The 22,378-nt window shown below is 40.0% G+C and overlaps 1 protein-coding gene across 2 annotated transcripts in view; it reads left to right on the forward strand.

Annotated features, from left to right (window-relative positions):
- Positions 1 to 22,347, forward strand: part of LOC127622873 (inositol 1,4,5-trisphosphate receptor type 2-like) — a 110,362-nt gene extending 88,015 nt beyond the window's left edge. The window contains exons 56-57 of one of the 2 annotated variants that reach the window (XM_052096993.1): positions 14,432 to 14,593; positions 18,251 to 22,347. In XM_052096993.1, the coding sequence (XP_051952953.1) occupies positions 14,432 to 14,593; positions 18,251 to 18,334 (246 nt within the window). In that variant the 3' untranslated portion in view covers positions 18,335 to 22,347. The remainder of the gene's footprint in view (positions 1 to 14,431; positions 14,594 to 18,250) is intronic. The other variant, XM_052096992.1, reaches the window with a different exon arrangement.
- The last annotated feature ends 31 nt before the right edge of the window (positions 22,348 to 22,378 follow it).

Below are 22,378 nucleotides of genomic sequence, written 5' to 3' on the forward strand. Positions count from 1 at the left end.
ACAGTTTAATTAACTTTGAAGGAAATCATGCTGAATTGAAGTTATAGTCAAATTGTTGCTCTGTCCTGACAGTAGTTGACCTGTAAAACAAAAATTAACATATAATAAGTTGTTGTTTTGCAGCAACACTAAGAGTGCAAAGCACACTAGTGTTTCATTATAAATTGTGTTCTGACATAATTCAGAATGCAATGATGCATGAAATCAAGCCTGCCTATTGCTAAAAAAATGTGCATTCCTGTACTTGATTAGAGCAGGGGTCATCAAAGTTAACATGAAAAATTAAGATATTCATTTAGTAACTACATTAACTGTAAATTATTGTTTCCTTATGCTGTCTATAAAAAGAAGTCCACAATTATTTTATTCCATGGACTATTCCATTGTGAAAAGTTCTATACAAATTAAGTCAACGTAAATATACTTTAAGAAATATTTTAATGACAATATGAAAGCAAATGACAATATAAACAATGGCAATTTGGAAACAGCATGTTGGTTTATAATACTGCACTTGATAATCCCCTAAAACTGTATTCTGACTGGGTGTTTGTGTTTGAAACTGCCTTGAACTGAATAAAGCTGCCTTTATATTTTCTGTGATGGTGGTCCCTCTCAAGGGGACCATCATATTCAGGAGTCCTTGGCTTAAATGTTTCAGGACTTGGGGCACAATATCCAGGGCCAGAGCATTTGGTGTTTTGCAGGTGATGTGTCATTTGTGATATGAACCTTGCCACACATCCAAATAGACCTGATGAAACATAGTCATCTGTTCTTGTAATTTTTATCTTTATAATGTCTGCTGGAACACACATCTGCAGAAGCATAATTACATTAGTCCCATAACAAAACAATGTTCATTAGATTTTAATGGTAGGAATGGAAGGAGTTGTCCATCATTTATACCCAAGTGTTTGTGGAACAGTTAATGAGAATGTAAAGAGTGAGGGTTTCTGAGATTTTAGTTTTTGTATGTGTATGTTTTGCAATATTTGTTCATGGCCCTGGAAATGAGCTTTGTTGCAGTATTTAGGTGGGATGAAACTTTGAAAACTTCAGATTTTTAAACGTTACTTACTCTCAAGATTAATGGACCAAATCAGACAGAAGATTGATATGTTAATATAACTTAATATATGCAACCATTATTTTACAGTATTTTCATGTTAATTGTAGATATGGAGCACTGAATATAGGGGGACCCATTGATTGATTACATGGCTCTTTAAGCATTTCCTATGCTAATTCACATTCTCACCATAATATATAGGAGACATATCATGGATTCTTTTTGCATTTTAGAAATAGCTCTTTTGAGTTTGACGTACTAGACAAATGTCCCCGCACTCCACTCCTCCCAGCATTGCCTCAGGACGGGTAGTCCCCGGCATAATGTATATCCCCCTCCTTTCCGGGCAAGGGAAAGGCCAACATGGAGCGACGGAGAGAGAGAGAAAAAGAAACTCACTCACCGGTTCTTTGTTGCGCCGTCTCATGGTCCTCGATCACTCCTCACACTTTCAGGCGGACGGCAGCCACTCCTCCACGGGCGGACCGGTGTCAGTCCTCCGACCCTCAGCGGACAGAACGCCCCTCCGCATTCCCGGCGACCCGTAATGACACTCCTCCTCCCCTGGCAGTGGCCCTACCACTCCAGCCGGTCGGGAAGTTGCTTCTGTCCTCCCCTTGCAGATGGCAGTCTTCTCACGACCCCTCTGCATTTATGAGGGACGGTAGGGCACTCCTCCACCCCTGGCAGCGGCTCCATTGTGACAGGCGGTCTGGGAATCTAGTCCCCATTCGCCCCATGGACGGTGGCCATTCCTCGTGTCCGGGCGGTCGGCCTACTCTGTCCCCCAGCGGATGGCATCGGCGCTCCTCTGGGTGGACGGCAGTGTCGAGGACTCTGCGATGGCATCCCTCCTCCTTCCCGGGTTAAGATGGGCAAGGAGGAGGCGAGAACTGGCTTGACAATATAAATAATGTTTAATGATAAACGTAACCAAAAACACACAAAAATAAACACATACAAGGCAGCTGCCTGTAATTCTCTCTGTCTCGAACTGTCTGATTGGACACCAGCCACGCGTCGTTCCAACCCGGCCCCGCCCTCCTCTGCTCTACAACCTGTTACCACCCATATTTGTTTACCAACACCTATGCGGTATCAGAAACACTATGAAAAGGGTCACTGGTATACAAATGAATAGGAAAAATTGTAACGCTAAACATGGCGACTTTAGGAAGCCTGAAAAATTACCTTTTTTTCGTGATTTGAGCTAAAGCAGCACAATTTCTGACACCATTGTTGTCAGATGTCATCGCTTATTTCATACATGTTATTTGCTCATAATCTTGACCAACCATTTTGGATATTTCAGTCTTTTCCCATTCAAGGACATACAGTAGCAGCTGAACTTGTATGACTAGAAAATAGCTGCCTGCATGGATGTGCTGAGTGACATAACTTGCCTTAAAGTTAGGGCAGTATTCAATAACTTGTTCAACCCCCGTTAAACACTATTGGCTAACCTTCATGCACCTGTTTAGTTCATAGTCAATATAGAGATTATGTACATATAGACGTCTTAAAGGTACTGTTGCATAAACAACCTATTTAATTCTCAGTTTTAGTAATTCAGTAAGGCTCTGTTTTTGATTAATAAAGAATATGGCTTCTTTAAATCTGGGAAATGATTTCTGAAAAGTCTCTATGCTAACACTGAGATATTCAATATCTAAATCCATTCATATTTCCCATGCACAGAGAGTTTATTAGACAGATGGTTGGCACCCTTATCACTGTTCAATGTTAATTCATTAATCATGGATAGTGATGATCAGTTGGTCCTGGCTAAACTCCATTGGATAATGCTGTCTGAGGCTCATAAAAATTACAATTTGTACCCAGTCTTTCTTTTCCAACAATCTGGCCATAAGAAAGTTGCCATAAGTTAGGTGAGTTGTTTTTGTGCTCCCTCTTGTATCCTTAGGTAACATCTTTCAGTGCCAGACCTTGAAAAATATGATGGTTCATGAGACTTGACCACCACAGTCTAGCCTCTGTTCCTCTATCCTCTCTCTATCCCATGTTTTTAGCACTCCTCTTGCAAGAAGGCTTTCATGTTTTCCAAAGATCTCATAATAAACTATGTCCCGAAACCAATTAATTGCAATTTTTGCCTAAAGCAAATTTTCCCCTTCTTCCCATTTTATTTTCCATGTAAACCAGATGCAGACTTGCTTTGAGGTGCTCTGTCCTGGTTTTGATTGGAAGTTAACATAATTGGGTTTGACCTTGTTCGTGTACTGTTTTCTCAGAAGAGCAGGGTGTTTATCCAGTGTGGTTTTCTTGGAAAGACTCGTTCCCTATTGTATAGCTGAGAAAGGCGCTTTGTGTACTGTATAGTCAGAAGCTGCACATGCACAAGTGTGTCTCCTTGTGAGGTTGTGTTGTGCGTTATTGCATGATTGTATAATAATAATTCCTTACATTTATATAGCGCTTTTCTAGGCACTCAGAGTGCTTTACATAGTATAGGGGGAATCTCCTCAACCACCACCAGTGTGCAGCATCCACCTGGATGAAGCGACCATAGCCATATTGCACTAGAATACCCACCACACACTAACTATTAGTAGGGCTGCAACTAACGATTATTTTGATAATAGATTAATCTTACAATTATTAGAACAATTATTGGACTGTTTGCTGATTATTGCAACGATTAATCATTAGCTCTTAACCGATTATTCAGCTTGTGCCCTGACTTAAAAGGTTGTATTAAATGTTCTTATATAACAATAAAGAGGAAAAAAAAATCATCATCTGCTGCTCTCATGCGTCATCATTAGAGTTTAATGTGATCCCATGTTACGTTAAATGAGATCAAACGACTATTGGACGATGAAGCTTTTTGTTTACAATTTTTTATTGTTGATGTTGTCGATAACGTCGACTAATCGTTTCAGCCTTGCTATTAGGGTTGAGTCTTCCGGCATTATACCCCACCCATACTTGAAGATGTCTCAGGAAATTGAACTGTTTCCTAATGACGATTAACTTTCAATCACTCCGGACTCCCCACAACAGCCCAGCTAACCCAGAATCATCTTTGTCTCTCCCAGCACCATTCCTCAACTTCCAGCGGTGATTCACTCATCCTTCCAACTTCTCCTCCACATGCTAAATGCTCTAAATCAGCAGTCCTCAACTAAAAATCTACAGAAATCCACAGAATTCCATCAGAGACATCCAACGGTCATATTAACCCGGAGGTAAACGCAGAAGTTCGCGGCTTGTGCTGAACTTCCAGTTGCGGAACACGCGTCACAATCCATTCCCCGCTGAACTCCCTCTGCCGCCGCCTCTTCCTCTACCACAACAAATGCCTCAGTTTTTCCAACACAATCCATTACTCATGCTAACTTCCTCCCCCCTACTTCTTTCTATCCATGGGCCACGGATTTCTACGTGAGGTTTCCTCTGCTGGCGAAGACCCATTCCCCTCCTCATTTTACCCCCGTTTCCTACCTTCCTTTTTTCCCCTACCCTGAAACAGTTCCTTGCACGATGCTGCCTCAGCAAGCAAATCCGTTCCAGAATCCTTTCTCAGCCAGCCCAGATTTTCCGGCTCACCCACCCTCATTCAACCTCCACACTGCCATACCTCTCTCTATTCCCTCAAACGCCGCAGCTTCAGAACCCCTACCAGTCTCCAGTCACCTCCGCTCTCAAATTCTCGCAGGTGCAGATATAGATCTCTCCTCTTTACTGAGAGCAATCCCAAACAGCTCAACCATTAGAACCATAAACTGCAGCAAACTCTGTCAATCTAAAAAATCCTCTCGCACACTTATTGTCGCAGAGTTTTGCATCGCCTCGGGCATTTTACTGACATCATTTGCTCCACGTTTTCTCATAGATGGCACAAACTTAATGACTAATAATAATCTTTAACCCAATTTCTATTGTCCGTATTGTTTTAATCCCTGCTTAGAAAAGATTGGAGGTTGGCAGACTCTGTCACAACTTTCAATCAGCCCTCGCTGAACCTCAAGTAGTCGATGACCTTCTAAATAAAGCAGTTAAATCAGGAATCACGATAGGCCCATTCACTAAACCTCCGGAGTAGCCACCAGGAAATTAGGAAAAATGCCTCATCATAGACCTCTCAGCCCCCCACGGCGGACCCCACCCGATTATTAATTGCTTGATTTCAATCGATGAATACTCCCTCCACTACCATGACATTGACCATGCCATACGACTTATTAAAAAAGTAGGTGGAAAGGCATGGCTTGTTAAGGCTGACATCAATTCAGCGTTCAACATCATGCCCCTGCACCCTGATTTCAAATTCTAGATATTTAACATGTTTTCCGAAGCAATTTGCTGGATCACTCCGAGCCTTACCCCATCCACCTGCTTGATGATTTTTTCACTGTCTCGCCTTACAATGCCCCGGCCCTAAATCTAACCGCGGTGACGGGAAGTTTTTTCCAACCTAGGAATTCCCATCGCTCAAGAAAAAATAGGCGGCCCATCCACTGCCATCGAATTCTTAGTCCAACTTGACATGGTCACATATCTCGCATCTCTTTCCAAGGAAAAAATCTATAGGATCATCTCAATCACATCAGAATCAGAATCACCCTTACGAACTTAATTTGCACTTTACCTCCTCGGCCACCTAAATTTCGCCATGCGTATCATTCCCCAAGTTTGCCTGTTCATCTCCCATCTCTCCCTGGCCTCATCCATCAACTTCAAATGACACTGTTGTCCTGAACCAAGCCTGCCAAGCAGACTACGTCTTTTCTCAGACACTGGAACGGCATCTCCTTTTTCTATGATGACTATCGCATCACTAGAAGACATACAGTTGTACACCAACACAGCCCCATCAATCGGTTTCGGAGGTTACTACCAGGGCCGATGGTTTGCTATATCCTGGCCCCCCCAACATAACAAATTCCCTTTCCCATTTGGAATCTTCTGCCTTGTTCGAGCTGTATCCATCATAGAAGCAGCCGCCCACTGGGGGTCGGAAAGGACATCCAAAAGTACTTTAGTTCACTGCGACAACCAAGCCACCATACAGTGCATAAACAAAGGCAGATCTTTTTCAACAGAAATGTCGCTATTTCTTAGGTGAGTAATTTTGATTTCCATTTGTAACCAATTTATCATCAAAGCTGAACACATTCCAGGATCAAACAATTAGATTGCTGACTCTCTCTCGGTTTCTCTTTTGTTTTCTATGGAAAACGAACCTGACACAATCCCAGTTCCTCCTTGTTCAGAACTGAAATTTCTATAAATCGCCCCCTCAGAATCCTTTACCAAGCTTCCCTAGATTCCATCCTCAAAGCCGTTTCCCACCGAAACCCTCCAGACTTTCGGGGCGGCGTGGAAATGTTAAAAAAAATTCCATCAATCCTTTAACCTGCCATTTCCTGATTTTTCTCTCCTCTCCGTATACTCCTTTGCCTCACCAATCTTAACCAATCCAAAAACCTCCATTCAGGAGCCATCAAGGGGTACCAAAGCACCATCCATTTCTATTCTAAACTAATTTTCTGAAAACAATCCTCAATAAACCTCCCCAAATCTCACTTCTTATCAAGGGTATCCACAAATCCCAACCCATCAGAACCGATACTAGGATTCCTCTCATCATTGACCTGCTCATCGGATGTCTAAATACTCTCCTTCAGGACTACATATCTCCAAACACCTCAAAAACACTAGATGCAATGTTCATCCTGCTTCGGCTTCCTCCAATGTTCAGTACCAGGGCAAAATTTTACCCAAGAATCCCTCCCACCATTTCAGACCTCCATATCATAAACCACAAGACAATCAGATATCTCATCAAACAGAATAAAACAGATCAGACCAAAAGAGGGCATCCAATTTTCATTTTCAACGATTATTATTGTCGATAATAAAAAAAATGTAGGACAACATTTTTTGTTGTCGAATAGTTGTTTGATCTCATTTAACGTGACATGAGATCACAATAAACTCTAATGATGACATGTGAGTGCAGCCTTGCAGCTCTTGCCTGACTGAGGAGAGGAAGAATTACACTGATCACAGTCCAGATGCACTCTAAACTTTCACAGCTTCAGGTGATCGCAAAGTATGAGGCAATTATAATGCAAGAATAAAAAATAAGTAACTACAGAAGCACTTTCGTTATGGAATAAGTAAAACCATGTATTTATAGTGTTGGTAGCACATCCTGATAGGTAGCATATATTTTCAGGACACTGGAGCTGCCGCCCCGCTGAAACACGCCAGCATTAAATGTAAATGAACTTATATTTAATGCATTATAGCTTTATTAAAATTTAAATAATATGGAAGCAGATAAAAACTGGCTTTTCTCTGTGCGGTCAGCGCCTCTTCTATGAGTTGTGTGAAGTACCCGGCTGAGGCACACGCTATCACAGGGATGCTCATCCCTCGAGCTAGATTATAATATGATGACTCACGACTTATTTAATCATAATATATGTCACTGTGCATTTCTTATCGTGAAGAAAATTGGCAATGCGCAGCTTTATTAATAAGAGTGAGTTTGTATTTTTTGAGAGTTATCCCTGTGGTGTCGATGGACGTGCTGGCGGGTCCTGCTGGATATTTTTGTCCTTGCAGCAGAAACAACTTAAAATACTCTGTCATTTTTGGGTATACAGATAAGTGTAAGACATCATTAGAGACTATAAAGGGTCTACTTTTATTTGTGTACACTGACAGTAACTACAAAATCTTGTGCTTTTGTAAAATAAAGAAAATATAAAGGGTGAGCTTTCAGCAGTCTCTCGAGCATATTTCAGAAACACGTCACAAAAATTAAATGAAACTCTGAGAATACTTATCACACAAACATGAAACATATGTCTAAAGAACGCTTAAGATTTCTACTTTTAAATAAAACTATTCCACACATATTCTCCTGCAATGCAATCTGTTTGAAACAAAGCGACGTACAGTTTTTACTGGTCTATTTAATTATCTGTAATGTGATCCCACCCACCAGCAGAACAGTGGGCCAGTTTGTGCTGAATACAGTGTTATCAGACTTTAGCCATTAATATGTTTTTAAGCAACTGAAAAAAGCACAAATCTCAAGGCATGTCAAAACTTTTCCAGGGCCCAAAATACCCTCAGACCCCAGAGGGTTAAGATGGATTGAAGTGAACAAAAAGGGTAGAGGGTAGTCTTTGCCCATTATACACATATGCTACAAAAAACCAGCACCATCACTATTTGAAAAAAGGATTTTTTTTTATAAAAACTAGACATTTCCAGCAGCCATCACTCCAACACCTTATCCTAGAGTAATCATGCTAAATTGCTAATTTGGTACTAAAAAATCACTTGCCATTGTATTAAACACAGTTGAACGCTATTTGGTTCGTTAAATCAAGCTTAACATGGTCTTTGAGTTTGTTTTTGAGTTGCCACAGTATGCAATAGACTGCCATGTCTTAAGGCCAATATTAGGACAAAAATGGCATATAAGTAACAACTTTCTCTAGAAACTCATCAGTTAATCATTAAAATTGCCAAGAAACTGAAGATTTCATACAAAGGTGTACACTACAGTCTTCAGAGACAAAGGACAACTTGCTCTAACAAGGAATTAAATTGATGTGGAGGACCAGATGTACAACTAAACAAGAGGATAAGTACATCAGAGACTCTAGTTTGAGATATAGACACCTTACATGTCCTAAGCTGACAGCTTCATTGAATTCTACCCTGCTTTACACCAGTTTCATGTACAACAGTAAAGAGAAGACTCAAGGGTGCAGGTCTTATGGGAAGAATTGCAAAGAAAAAGCAACTTTTGAAACAGAAAATCAAAAAGAAAATGTTAGAGTGGGCAAAGAAACAGACCTTGGACAACAGATAATTGGAAAAGAGTGTTATGGATCTTAACCCCTTTGAACTATTTTGTGATAAGCTAGACTGTAATGTGTGTGAGAAGTGCCCGACAAGACAGCCACATCTATTCCGAGAGCAACAGGAAGTGTGGGGTGAAATGTCGCCTGAGTATCTGGACAAACTGACAGCTAGAATGCCAATGATCTATAAAGCTCTCATTGCTGCAAGTGGAGGATTTTTTGATGAGAACTCTTTGAAGTAGTTTAAGAAGTTCTGAACATCTCATTCAAATTGTAATAGTAATTTTTCACATTATTAATGTCCTGACTATCCATTGTGATCATTTGAATGCCACTTTGGTTAATAAAAGTACCAATTTATTTCCTTAAGAGAAAATCTGTACATTATTCCAAACTTTTGGCACCAGTGTAAATTTATAAATAAGATATTTAGACTTGCTTTTAGAGAATAAATATATAAGTATATTTTATCCTTACTGCACTCACAGAAGTATAACCCATGCCCCCACTAGCACTTTAACTCCACTACAGATGTTCACAATCCAAAAACCCTCTCCGCCCACTCTTCGTAGATGACAAAAACCAAGCAGTTTCCTGATTCTGGTACCAAAAACATCTTAAATCTGTTCTGATTAAATCCGGTATCTCAGAAAAACTATATTCAAGCCATTTCTTCAGCATCGGCGCCTCAACCACTGCAGCCCTATTGATGCCCGATCATCAGATTTGTTTACTAGGCCGTTGGTCATCCAAAGCTTACCTTAGCTACATTCGTACCAACCGTCTTCACATAAAAAACGATCAACAAGCCCTCATTAGCTAACCACAATTAATTCACGATCAGGGTCAGTGGGACGCATGCCTTATCCTTGTCAAACCTCTCCGGCCAGCCTGGGAATCCACCCCCACCCCCATCTCATATTGTGCCTAAAACACTCAAGGGCTGTCCTTTCCGAAGTGCAGCATGGGGTTCTCCCATTTCGAATGTGTGTGAGCTAAATCATGTTTATTTGTATAAAAATTTTTGGATGCAGTGAGGGCCCCCACATTGCGTCTGGAGGGGGAGCCAGATCGCCTCTGTTTGGAGCGATCCTGCCAGATTGGGTAACCCCCATGGTAGGGTGTTGCAGACCCCGCCAACACAATTATATCAAGGGCTCTCCCCTTTCATGCAGCAGTAAGTGATTCCCTGTCCAAATGAAGAGTGAGGAATTCATGTTAATTTGTATCGTGGGCTCCCTTGTTCGTAGTTCGGTATGTCTCCTCCATCGAATGCAGTGAGGGCCCTTCCCTTTCAGCCACGGCTGGGCTTGCCTGCTCGAACAGCTGCTGAGTCTTTTCCTAAGGGGCTCGCACCCAGAGATGGGACCAAGTCACACATGTGCAAGTCTCAAATAAGTCTCAAGTCTTAACCTTCAAGTCTCAAGTAAGTCCCAAGTATTTTTTTCTTGGGCAAGTCAAGTCAAGTCAAGTCACAGGCTATGTCAAGTCAAGTCCAAGTCAAGTCACCTTATTATTGTAATTTTACCTGCAGAATCTGATCATAATAAAGTGAAAAGACAAGATATAAGTAACTGTCAGTAAATTACAATACTCATGTTCAGTAAAATACATTCAGGAATCAAACAAAATTGTAACTTCATAAAATTATTTATTTTTCACTTCTGCCAACAGTGTTTGAAATGTTTTAAATTTTCAACATTGAGTCCATAAAACAAATAACAGCTTAACATCCAACAGACTCCTCTCTGAACACCTCCCTCTCTCTCTCTCAAACACAGTTACATACATTAAACTTTGTTACATTTCTCCTCTCTCTCTCTCACACACACACTCTCTCTCTCACACACTCTCTCTCTCACACACACTCTCTCTCTCACACACACACTCTCTCTCACACACACTCTCTCTCTCACACACTCTCTCTCTCACACTCTCTCACACACTCTCTCTCACACACACACTCTCTCTCTCACACACACACTCACTCTCTCTCACACACACACTCTCTCTCACACACACTCCCACACCCACACTCACTCCCACACTCACTCCCACACTCACTCTCACACTCACTCTCTCTCCCACACCCACTCACTCACTCTCGCGCTCACACACACACTCACTCGCTCACACCCCACACCCACACTCACTCACACAGAGTATATCCATAAGCCTATTTTTGCAATGTCTGTGAGTGGGAAACGTTGAGGTACCAGCGCGCGTGAACGTCATGGCAACGTACAAAAACAAAGTACCTCGCGCGGGAAACACTTAACGTAAATGCGCGTAACTAACGTAAATCAAGCAGGCTAGTATGCAGCATAAGCCACGAAGTGTTGGCGAAATAAAAAATTAATGGACAGATTTTTTTTCCAGAAAACATCTTGCACAAAATAAATTCAAGCACTTTCAATGACCTGTATCTATGCATGTTTATTTTCAAGAACTTTCCAGGGCCTTGAATTTTATTTTTCAGATTCACAAACTTTCAAGGATTTCAAGGACCCGTGGGAACCCTACTATTATTACATTAGCTAACTACCAACTAACCAGATAAAATTAACAAATTGACAAGCACTTACTGGGCAGAATGGCTCTTCAAATGGCGGACAAAATTGGAGGTTGTCGTCTGGCTGTCCTCGATCTCAACGTTGCATGTCTTGCAAAGCGCTGTTCGTCTTTTGCCATCTTGATAATAATTTTTGAAGCCGAAAGCGATGACCCTCGGTAACGTTACCCCTCCGGCTGACATGTTGATGTGTTTATCTGATCTAAGTGGGCGTGGTGTGCGTAAGGTACGAGAGGGCATGGCTGATGATAGCCTATAGTGTCGTGATCCAGTCATGACAAAACTATTCTCAGCCTGCGCTCCAGCTGGATCAACTTTTTTTATTTTTTTATAATTTATATATTTTATATTCAAACTGAAAACATGATGTGATTAACACTCAAGTCATTCAAGTCTTCGTGTCTCAAGTCAAGTCAAGTCCAGAGTCTTTAACTTCCAAGTCCGAGTCAAGTCTCAAGTATTTTATTTTTTGTCAAGTCAAGTCACAAGTCATAAAAATAGTGACTCGAGTAGACTCGAGTCCAAGTCACAAGTCCCCATGTCTGCTCGCACCATTTGCCACATGATACCACTCATTGAACAACCTGGAGGGAGACTTAAGGTCAATTTGGCCATTTAAGATTCAGGCCTCCGTCTGGGGTGACCCTGCCACACAGCCCCCCGTGTTAGGGTGTAACGATCCCTCCAGGACATTTCCCTGTGTCCAATACCGCCACTGACCCTTCAGTGCTTCAAACAGAATTTATTCTCCAATCTCCTCCTAACATATACCTCCCAATTTCCTATTCCATGACATGGACCCTAGCACGAGGCTGCCTCAGCTAGCAGCCCCACTCAAGTCTGTCATATTTGGCACATCTGCCCATCTAACAAAAGATAAGCAAGCACCCCCCCTCCCCAAATTTTGCTGGCATCATTTGGGGGGTATTCGAGCTCAGGTCAAGCCTCGATCCATTCGTCCAGGACAGCAAGCCATACACATTTACACTATCCTCCAAGCAGGATTACATTAACTTGTGAATAAACTACTGAAATTGAGTTTTATAAACTAGGTTTGGGACGAGCAAGGCCATATAATCCAACCAATCCCAGAGTAAGCATATATAAACAGCCGGTTACCTCCACATGGCATTGAGTCTTCCAGTATAAGAAGGGAAGGTGTTGTTTTCCCACCTCTAAACATGGTGAACATCTAAACATAACTATCTGTGCACCTTGCAGTGCTCCTGTCAGGCTGACTGTGAAAAGCTTGTTACATAACTGTATCTGATGAGCCACCGCACTGTTACCCCTTCCTTATCTCACACATTTCCCCAACACCAGACTAGATAAACTCATATACACACTTAATCACAAACAGCAAACACAGGCAAGAAAACAAATGTCTTGTTCGTGAGCTGCTGTGTAGGCCCACACACTTTACAAAGCGTAATCACTAAGCAGACTCATTGTTATCTGAAATAAAAAAGAAACATTTCAGCCTGCAGTTCAATTGCACTGCTACTTGCAATTGAATTATCTTTGCATCCGGGCTTATATCCTTATGTTCTTCAGCTAACAGCAGTTAAAGCAGATCCCAAATAGGGATGGGTGAGGATAATTAACTAGTTGAATAGTCGTCCAACATCTTACTTGGAGTCCATTAGTGAAGTTTATCATCAGATCAGTCTCCTATCCAGCATAATACGCAGAGACAACTACAAGTAAAACATTTATAGGTTGATTTCCCTCAACAGTGTAAACACTATGGGTCCGTGAAGCAATAACTAGAGGTCAACCTAAATTAGATTTTGTCAATAATGATACCTAATGCAGGGGAAAAGCAGATAACCGATTAATTGGCGAATAGTTTTTAAAATCGATTTATTGAATGTTAACATTTTTATTTTCTTACGGTGACTGACAAAATCAGAAGCAACGAGAGTCCAAAATGAATAAAATAACTAAACTCCCAATTATAGCCAGAGAAGAATTGAGGCATAATGCATGACTTTCAAATATAAAGAAGCCCGAAATAACAATGGGGATTTTGAAATGTCTGTACTCCCAGCTCACACAACACATACAGAAAACAAAAGATACACTCTTACAATCATCTACAATGTACTACAATATAAACACTAATGTAAGCATTGTCATATGGTCTAAAAAATACTGTATGAGCATTAATTCATCAACAGCAGATCACCATTTATGAATAGAAGATCATCAAGCGATTGTTTGTCATAATTGTCTTAATTATATAAATTACATAATTGTATAAAAACAGACCTTTTTTCTTTTCTATAGTCACACTGTTAGTCAAAATCAATACAAACTTAACATTCAACAAAGGTTATAAAACAAGTGTTCAGTAATGTCTTAATATGTGCCTTTTTAATAACATCCCATATTATTAAGCGTGTAATCATGAGAAGAAACAAAAGAAAGATTGGCGAGCTATCATCAAGGATTTTTGCCAGTAACCATTCCAAAAGCAGATTCATCGGTCAACCTCTAAACAAAACATGCATGTGCATCTTGACCAGCCCGACACAGCAACATTGAATGAATTAACATAAGTGCTTTACATACTGGTCAACCACTATCAGTGTGCAGAATCCACCTGGATAATACGATGGCAGCTTTAGTGTGGCAGTATGCCCATCATATACCAGCTATTGGTGGAGAGGAGATGGTAGAGTTATAGAGCCAGTTAATGGATGGGGATTTTCTAATGACATCCTATTTCAGGGTAACACCCCTAATCTTTACAAGAAGTGCCCTGGGATTTTTAAATGACCACAGAGAGCAAGGACCTCGGTTTAAAGTCTCATTTGAAGATGGTGGTTGATGCTGTAACTTAGGGGCTGAACTATTTATGTGTACTATCTGCAACCATAGATGTTTTTAAACTGTGCAAAATTTCCACTCATATTTCTCTCGTTCCTTCAGGAGAAGAATCTGGACTGGTTTCCACGGATGAGGGCCATGTCTTTGTTGAGTTCTGAGGGCGAGAGCGAACAGAACGAGATACGATCACTGCAGGAGAGGTTGGACACCACCGCCACACTAGTGGTGCAGCTGTCTAGCCAGCTTGCTGAACTTAAAGAACAGGTAACATTTACATTTAAGCATTTTGCAGATACTTTTTTGTATAGGTATACATTTGACCACTTTGCATTTCCTGGGATTCAAACCCATGACTTTGGTGTTGCTAACACCATGCTCTACCAGTTGAGCCACAGAAACCCAGTCAGTGTTCAAAAAGTGGCCCACTGCCTGCACTGAGCAAAACAGACTTTTTTTTTTTTCCTTTCTTCCTTTTTTTGGCCTCTGATGTGTGACTATTAGGCCCTGCTGTGGAAGTGCGTCAGCGAAGGGGTGGGGCAGTGCCCTGTGGCCATGTAGATGTTCCGGGTCCGCTCCACAGATCACTGCCATCACCTGCCTGGCCCACATGTGATTCTGCACAAACAGTTTAACAGTTCACATGACACAGGGAGAGATCAGAAAGGGCGAGCTTTGGGTTCTAATAGGATGATGTTAGAAAAGAAATTGATGCCCCATGGAGCTGAACTGTGCTGTACTTGGACGTAAACACACAGGAATTTAAATCTTGCATAATCATTGAGAATCAGCACTGATCCAAGGATGGTGAGCAAGAAACAGTTGATGCAGAACCATTAAAGCACATTTTTTTTGTTCTTTTGAGGAAAAGGCGTTTGATGTACTATCAAAACATACTGTAACTTTCAGGTAATGGAAATGAGAATAAAACATTTGAATGTTTGCCAAAGCTTGAGCTGTTTTTGACAGTGTGACGCAGTGGTGTAGTAGTGTTTGATGAGGTGGACATACTGGAAAAAAAAAACATGCAATTCTATTCTGTTTGATATTTTATTTTAAAACACTTGAACTCAAAATCAATTATTATTAGGTGACATTGGTTTTATGTTGGGGAATACCTGAAATATCTTGCTTGCATAAGTATTCAACCCCTATGCTATGGAAGCTGCCAGGTTACACCAATGGAAGAAATTGCCCTAACGAGGACACAGTTACTTTATCATTGGCATCCGCCTGAGAATCATTAAAGTTGCAATCACATTTTCAGGATAAAAACCCATTGTTGAAGGATCATTGGTCAGGCTGTGAATCTGAAGGAAAATGAAGACCAAAGAAGCATTCCACACAAGTTAGAGATAAAGTCATGAAAATGCATAGATTAGGGAAAGGGTACAAAATAATATCCAAATGTTTGGATATCCCTGTGAGCACAGTTGGATCAATAATCAGGAAGTGGAAGCTGCACCACACCACCCAGGCACTGCCAAGAAAAGGCCGTCCCTCAAAACTCAGCACTCTAACAAAAAGGAGACTTGTGAGAGAAGCCAAAGAGAGGCCAACAATCACTTTGAAGGGGCTACAGAGTTCAGTGGCTGGGAGTGGAGTAATGGTGCACCAGTCAACCATATCAAGAGCACTGCATAACGCTGGCCTGTATGGGAGGGTGGCAAGAAAGAAGCTGTTGCTCAAAAAGTACCATCTGAAAGCATGTCTGGAGTTTGGCAGAAAGCATGTGAGTGAGGCAGCTGCGATGTGGTTGAAGGTTTTGTGGTCAGATGAGACCAAGATACAGTTTTTTGGCCAAAACTCAAAGTGCTATGTTTGGCGCAAACCTAACATTTCCTATGTTGGTGGTGGCATCATTATGCTGTGGGGATGCTTCTCATCAGCAGGGACTGGGCATCTTGTTAGAATTGAAGGAAGAATGGGTGGAGCAAATATAGGGAAATACTGCAAGAGAACTTGCTTCAGTCTGCTAAAAAACTGAAGCTTTGGAGGAAATTCACTTTTCAGCATGATAATGATCCCAAGCACAAGGCCAAAGCAAAATTGGAGTGGCTCAAGGACAAAAAGATAAATGCCCTACAATTCTATTGAGAATCCGTGGCGTTATTTGAAAATTGCAGTCCACAAGCATCACCCAAACAACCTAAACAACCTGGAGCAAATCTGCTGAGAAGAATGGGCCAAAATCACTTCATCACTGTGTGCAAAGCAGGTACATATGCACCCCAAAAGACTTAAAGAATTTATTGCGCTGGAAATGTCCCACCCCTTTTTGAAATGGAAAATATGATTGGTTAGCAAATTTTTAATCGTTTTTAAAATGAACGTTCCAATTCGTCATCAGTTGCGCTCCCGCAGCTCTGTGCATGTTTGGAGAGAATCTGTTTTCTCCTGGAACAAAAGGTTCCAGGTGAAAAGCCTACTTGTTGTTCTGGTGGCCATACGTATCATCGCTCATTTTAGGTGGGCTTACGTGAAATCCTAAGAAAGATAGGTGGGCACATGGCATGTACCTGCATATGCCCTAGACTATAATACTGCATTCTGAAGGATCCCAATGTAAGGGAAAGGGAGCATGAGTTGTTTTTATGAATCTGTCACAATATGAGAAAGACTTTGCAAAGAGGCTGTTAGAAGTCAGATAGGGCAGTTAAAAAATATGTACATATGCTCATTTTACATGCAAAGAAATTGTATGCAAAACCACAACAGATACAGTAAACTAATAAGAGTGGGCCCCTTCATATACACAGTCCTTATAATTCCTGGCAGTCACGAGAAGCGGGCTTATTGTAATTCTCCTGGCAGTGCTGGATGTTAAATAACTTATTAAAGTGATTTCTCTCTCAACAGCCAGGCTTAATTAAACAGATCCTCCTCACCTCTCAGCACTAGCCAGGCTCAGATCCAGTAGACGAAATCTGAACTTGTCATGTCTTCAGACAAACAGCCTCTCTCCAATTCAATGTTGCACACAGTGTTCCACATTTTTCCCTGGTGTAGGGCTGTTAACTTACTAGACCAATCTCAAAAAAGGGCATATGTTGGTTTAAACACTATGTGGTGGAAAAGTAACAAAGACCCATGAAGTAAGAAGTTATGCTCTACATAAATACTTTTGTACTCTCTTAAAGGAACAGTTCACCCAGAAATTAAAATTCTGTCATCATTTTCTCACCCTCGTGTTGTTCTCAAAATCCATTTGACATTTTCTTCTCTGTAACAAAAAGTGAGGAATTTTAAAGGATGTCCAGTTCACTGCTTTCAATACAATGGCAATATATAGTGACTTAATTTAAAGCTAAAAAGTTCCAAAAGTGTCACTGAATAAATAGTCCAAGCAACTCATGCAACATATTCCAAGTCTTAAGGCATACGAAAGGTTTTGGTGTGAAACAACTCAAAATGTCATTTTACATTTGTACGTTTTTGTTTGTTTGTTTGTTTGTTTGTTTTTGAAGTGAAAATCATGACTTACACCATAGATCTCTTTTTTGCTGCTTTTACACAATGTCTCATGCTTTCGCAAAAGCAAAAACTTGAAAAAAATTCTCACTGTGAACAATGCAAGTTCACACGTGAACTCAGGAACATGCTGTTGTATGATCATAACGCACATAAAACTTATAGGTTATATCTAATTGAGATAGAAAATCCCAATTTTCATTTTTGGGTGAACTATTCCTTTAACATGATGATAGTTTAACTCCATGTCACTAGTTTCACATTTCAGAATGCAGTGACACGAGATGTCAAGCTTACGCATATAAAAGCATTTGGTTTACATAGTTGAGTAGAGCGTTTCGGCCCTTATTTTCTATTATTTAGATATTTACTTCTGTAACATTGTGTTAAACAGTAATCTGGAATTTCAAAATGTGACTGAAATGGTTTTTTTATTTTGTGTGTGTTGTACAGATGACAGAGCAAAGGAAAACTAAACAGAGACTGGGCTTCCTGGGACCATCGCAGATGAACCATCACATGCCCCCTGCACACTGAGGACGGCCTTTCAGTATCACATCCTTGAGCACACATTCACACACACATGCTGATGTTCACACCGTGGACAACACTACACTCATGGTGACATCACACTTTACATATGACATGACAGTTGTTCTGTTAGATGATTACTTAGACTTGGGCGTCATCTCACATTAGTGGTTTCTTTAGAGAGTGCATGTTGTTTTTCTCTTTCTGGAAGTTATTTTTATGGAAACACTGTACTTATTACCAGTATTGTTCTGGGCATTGGAACAGCAGTCCATTTGCTCACTATTTAACTCAGACAGCCTTTGGAAGGGCTGTCGTTTTTTTTTTTTTATCTTAAAGTATTAACAGCTTCATGTTTTAATCATCATTTGCTGTAACTCAAGGTGGACTTTCTGCAATAACTGGAGAGATAAAGTGCCTTTAACCAGTCTCAAACTTTTAAAAAAAGCTGGCTTGTCCTTTATTATTTCTTTGATGAAATATATAAAACTGGAAACTGTTGTCATCTCATAATCATGTGACCATCTGAATTTATATTTGCCTCCTGCAAACACCTAAACCCTTCCAAATCTAGTCTTACCTCTCACATGATGATTTGTATTTTAAGTGACTACCCTGCAAAGGCACTGTTGTGCTTGCCTTACAAAGTTGTACAGAAAGTAATAAAGAATTTATATTTGTTTATTAGAACGGTTAGTTTGTCTGTGTGTATGTCTAAAAATGTCAGACCCCCTGGAGACTGCAGGAATGGAATGTTTATTTAATGCAACTAAATAATAAATATTTTTTACTAAAATGGGTAAAAACTACTTATAATAGTAGTTGTCACTCTGAACTGTCACAACAGCCGTTTTGGTGGGGAAAATAATAGTATTTTGAAGGTCTCACAAAACTCCCCCAATACAAAAACACTTTCAAGGAGGAAAACAGTTTAGACACTTGTGAAAATGTTGCATTGTGAGGATTTCCTAAAAAATAATGCCATACATAGTTTTACTATATCAGTTAACTTCATACAAAGTCGAGTAAACTTAAAACAGCTAAATCAATATTCAGTGTGACTTTGCCTTTAAAACAGCATCAATTCTCCTAGGGACACCTGGACACAGTTTTTCTTTGTTGTTGCAGATAGGATGTTCCAAGCTTCTTGGAGAATTTGCCACAGTTCTGCTGTCTCAATTGCTTCTGTCTCTTCATGTAATCCCATACTGACTTGATGTTCAGTAGGGGCATTGTGGGGACCATGACATCTGTTGCAGTGCTCTCTGTTCTTCTATTCTATTTGCAAAAGTCATGTTTGGGAGTCTAAAATTTATTTTTCCTATTGACAAACTAAAGCTGAAGATATCAATAACCATTCTAAGACAAATGTTTTTGTGAAACACCTTACGTGACTAAGACTTTTGCACAGTACTGTATACCATCAATATCAGAGCAGAGTTAAACAGGTCTGCAGAGTATTAGAGCTTATGGTCTGCTTACACTCCACTCTCTTCATTAACATTGGCCCTAAAAAGCATTTGCACACATAAAAACATATCAATGTCATTGCATTAGAAAACAAAATGATCAATCCAAGTGGAATTTATTCTAAAGAAAGATAGCACAAGCACTCTTTCAAGCTAAACATTTCACACACACACAAACAATTGTTTGTTAGGTTTTAAATGATAAAAAAAGATTCTTCTTTGTCCTTCGATCAGAGGTAAAAAGTTCTAAACTGCTGAGCAACCACATACTGTTTGCGAACATTCAGACACCAGGCCAAACTCAACTAATATGACATTAAAATGTGTTATCAAGACTTCATGCCTCATTCTATGAGTAGAATTCACATGAGATTAGTAAAATAAGCTATTTTAACTACTCAATGATTTATAGTTATATTTGCAGTAGATGTGTAACGTTTACATTCTGTATTCATGGCGCTAACACGCTATACACAGCCATAATATGCGCTGATTACACTCTTTTATTGTAATTAATGGTGACACTGCTACTACTGCAAAGATGGGTGTAAAACGAGTGTTAATGGGTAGAATATAGAGAGAAGAAGGATGATAGGAATATCTCATTCTAGGCAGATTCTGTGTGAATGGCTTCTGCATGCAGATGGCACATGAGTGAAGCATATCAGAGTGAATGGGCACCTTAAAACAGTTGAATAGATTTTATTTATTTTGTAGACTAATAAAAAAAATCGCATTACATGTTCTTGAAAAAATTTATCTACGCGAAAGATAGTACAGATGTAGGTTAATTTGCACCAGCTCGCTAATAACTCTGCACGTCAGTGAGTTTATGACGACTGATCTTAATTGACAACAACGTAAACTGAATTAGCTGTCTGCCTCAAAGTAGGTTGAGCTCCAGGTCACACCTACGGATGTCGTGGACTAGTGGTAGTAAGAAGGTGTTTGGCAGCCGGTAAGAAGTTTTCCTGAAAGTGGACCCAGGCGAGCTGTTACGAACCATCGAATTAAATCAAAAACACCTTCAGTATGGCCAGATTTCAATCTCAATGACGTAACGCACCTGTTTTTTTATTTTATTCGATTTCATAGAAAGTGTGCAAGGGCCTTAAGGTTGTTGGGCTTAAAATGGAACAATAGAAGCAATCATATAAAACTCAAATATACAGTTTACACAAAAATGAATGCCATGTCAAACTTTCAAATATGGAACACAAAGATATTTTGAAAGATGGAGGATGTGTTTTTGTCCATACATTTTGTAAGTCATTGGGGTCCACAAATTTCAAGTGTGTGTTAATCCATGTCTTCTGAAGCAATATGATCGCTTTGGGTTGGAAATAGACCAAAATTTAAGTCCATATCCTCTTTACATCTTTGAAATAATTTAAAAGGTTTAATGTCAGTTATGTCACCACTGTTGCCAGCTGCAGTGCGTCTGAGTTTGTATTTTTGTATTTACACACAAGTCAAGTATACTTTAGAGAGTAACCTGAACTTGACCATGTGACAGTATTTTTAGACTAAGTTTCTTCTGTTATTGAAGAAAAGGATAAAGCAGTGAATGGTCAGTGGTGATTGTTTTGATTCAGTCAATTATTTGTAACTTTAAACTGTTCGTGACAAGCCTAGACCTGTAAAAAGATATAATAAAATCATATCAACTGTATTTCACCCTGATAATTGATTAAATATATATATAATAGGTCTGTATATCAATGACTGCCAGCAATAATAAGAGTAGGCTGAAATCAAAGTCTCATAAAGCGCATCTGTGACTGATGTTGTTAAAAAAATTTTTAATAATGTCTCCATAATAAAACATCAGTCGATGACTTTAGATATAGTATTCCTTGTTGTTTAGGGTAGATAACCCTCCCCAGTTACTAGGGAATCTCGTGCTTCAACTCTGTTTAAAATTAGCCTCAGACAGCCCCATATATTGCTCACAGTTGTCACGAAGCAAGGGAAAGTCCAGCACTTCTGGAATGCTCCATCAGATAGAAGAGGACTGTTCAAGATTATATCGTGCCGGTCAATAAAAGAGGAGTGCCCAGGGGCAATGAGGGACAGCACATGATGTAGTGAACAACATCCAGCAAAAACAGTCATTAATCTAAATATACCTTCCTTCTTTCTGCATGTGATGTGCTGCCTGCATGTGATTGTGTGTTTTGTCGTCATGCTGGCAGGATGGAGAGCAGATGAGATCTGTCACATGAGCACATCTCTAAGCAACGGATAACCCCTGCTGCACTCTTTCCCAAAAGCACAGGGAATAAGAGGGGGATTTTTCATTTGACTCAGCATTCCTGCTTAATCTAATAGTGTGAGAAGTGACTTCACTGAAACTCTGGAGGAAAGAAAGAGCTGATCTGTAAGATCTGCAGGAATGTGGTCTAAATAAAATATTAAAGACATTTAGGACAGTAGTATTGACATATGAATGAAATGATAGCGTGTGTGCGCGCGCGTGTGTGTGTGTTTGTGTGATTCCCATTATTCTCAGTGGTGATTCTCATTAGACTTTCATTACTGCAATACAGTAATTTTGACTTTATTACATTAAAAGATACAA

Source organism: Xyrauchen texanus, chromosome 29 (assembly GCF_025860055.1).
Source record: "Xyrauchen texanus isolate HMW12.3.18 chromosome 29, RBS_HiC_50CHRs, whole genome shotgun sequence".
In the NCBI taxonomy this organism is placed as follows: domain Eukaryota; kingdom Metazoa; phylum Chordata; class Actinopteri; order Cypriniformes; family Catostomidae; genus Xyrauchen; species Xyrauchen texanus.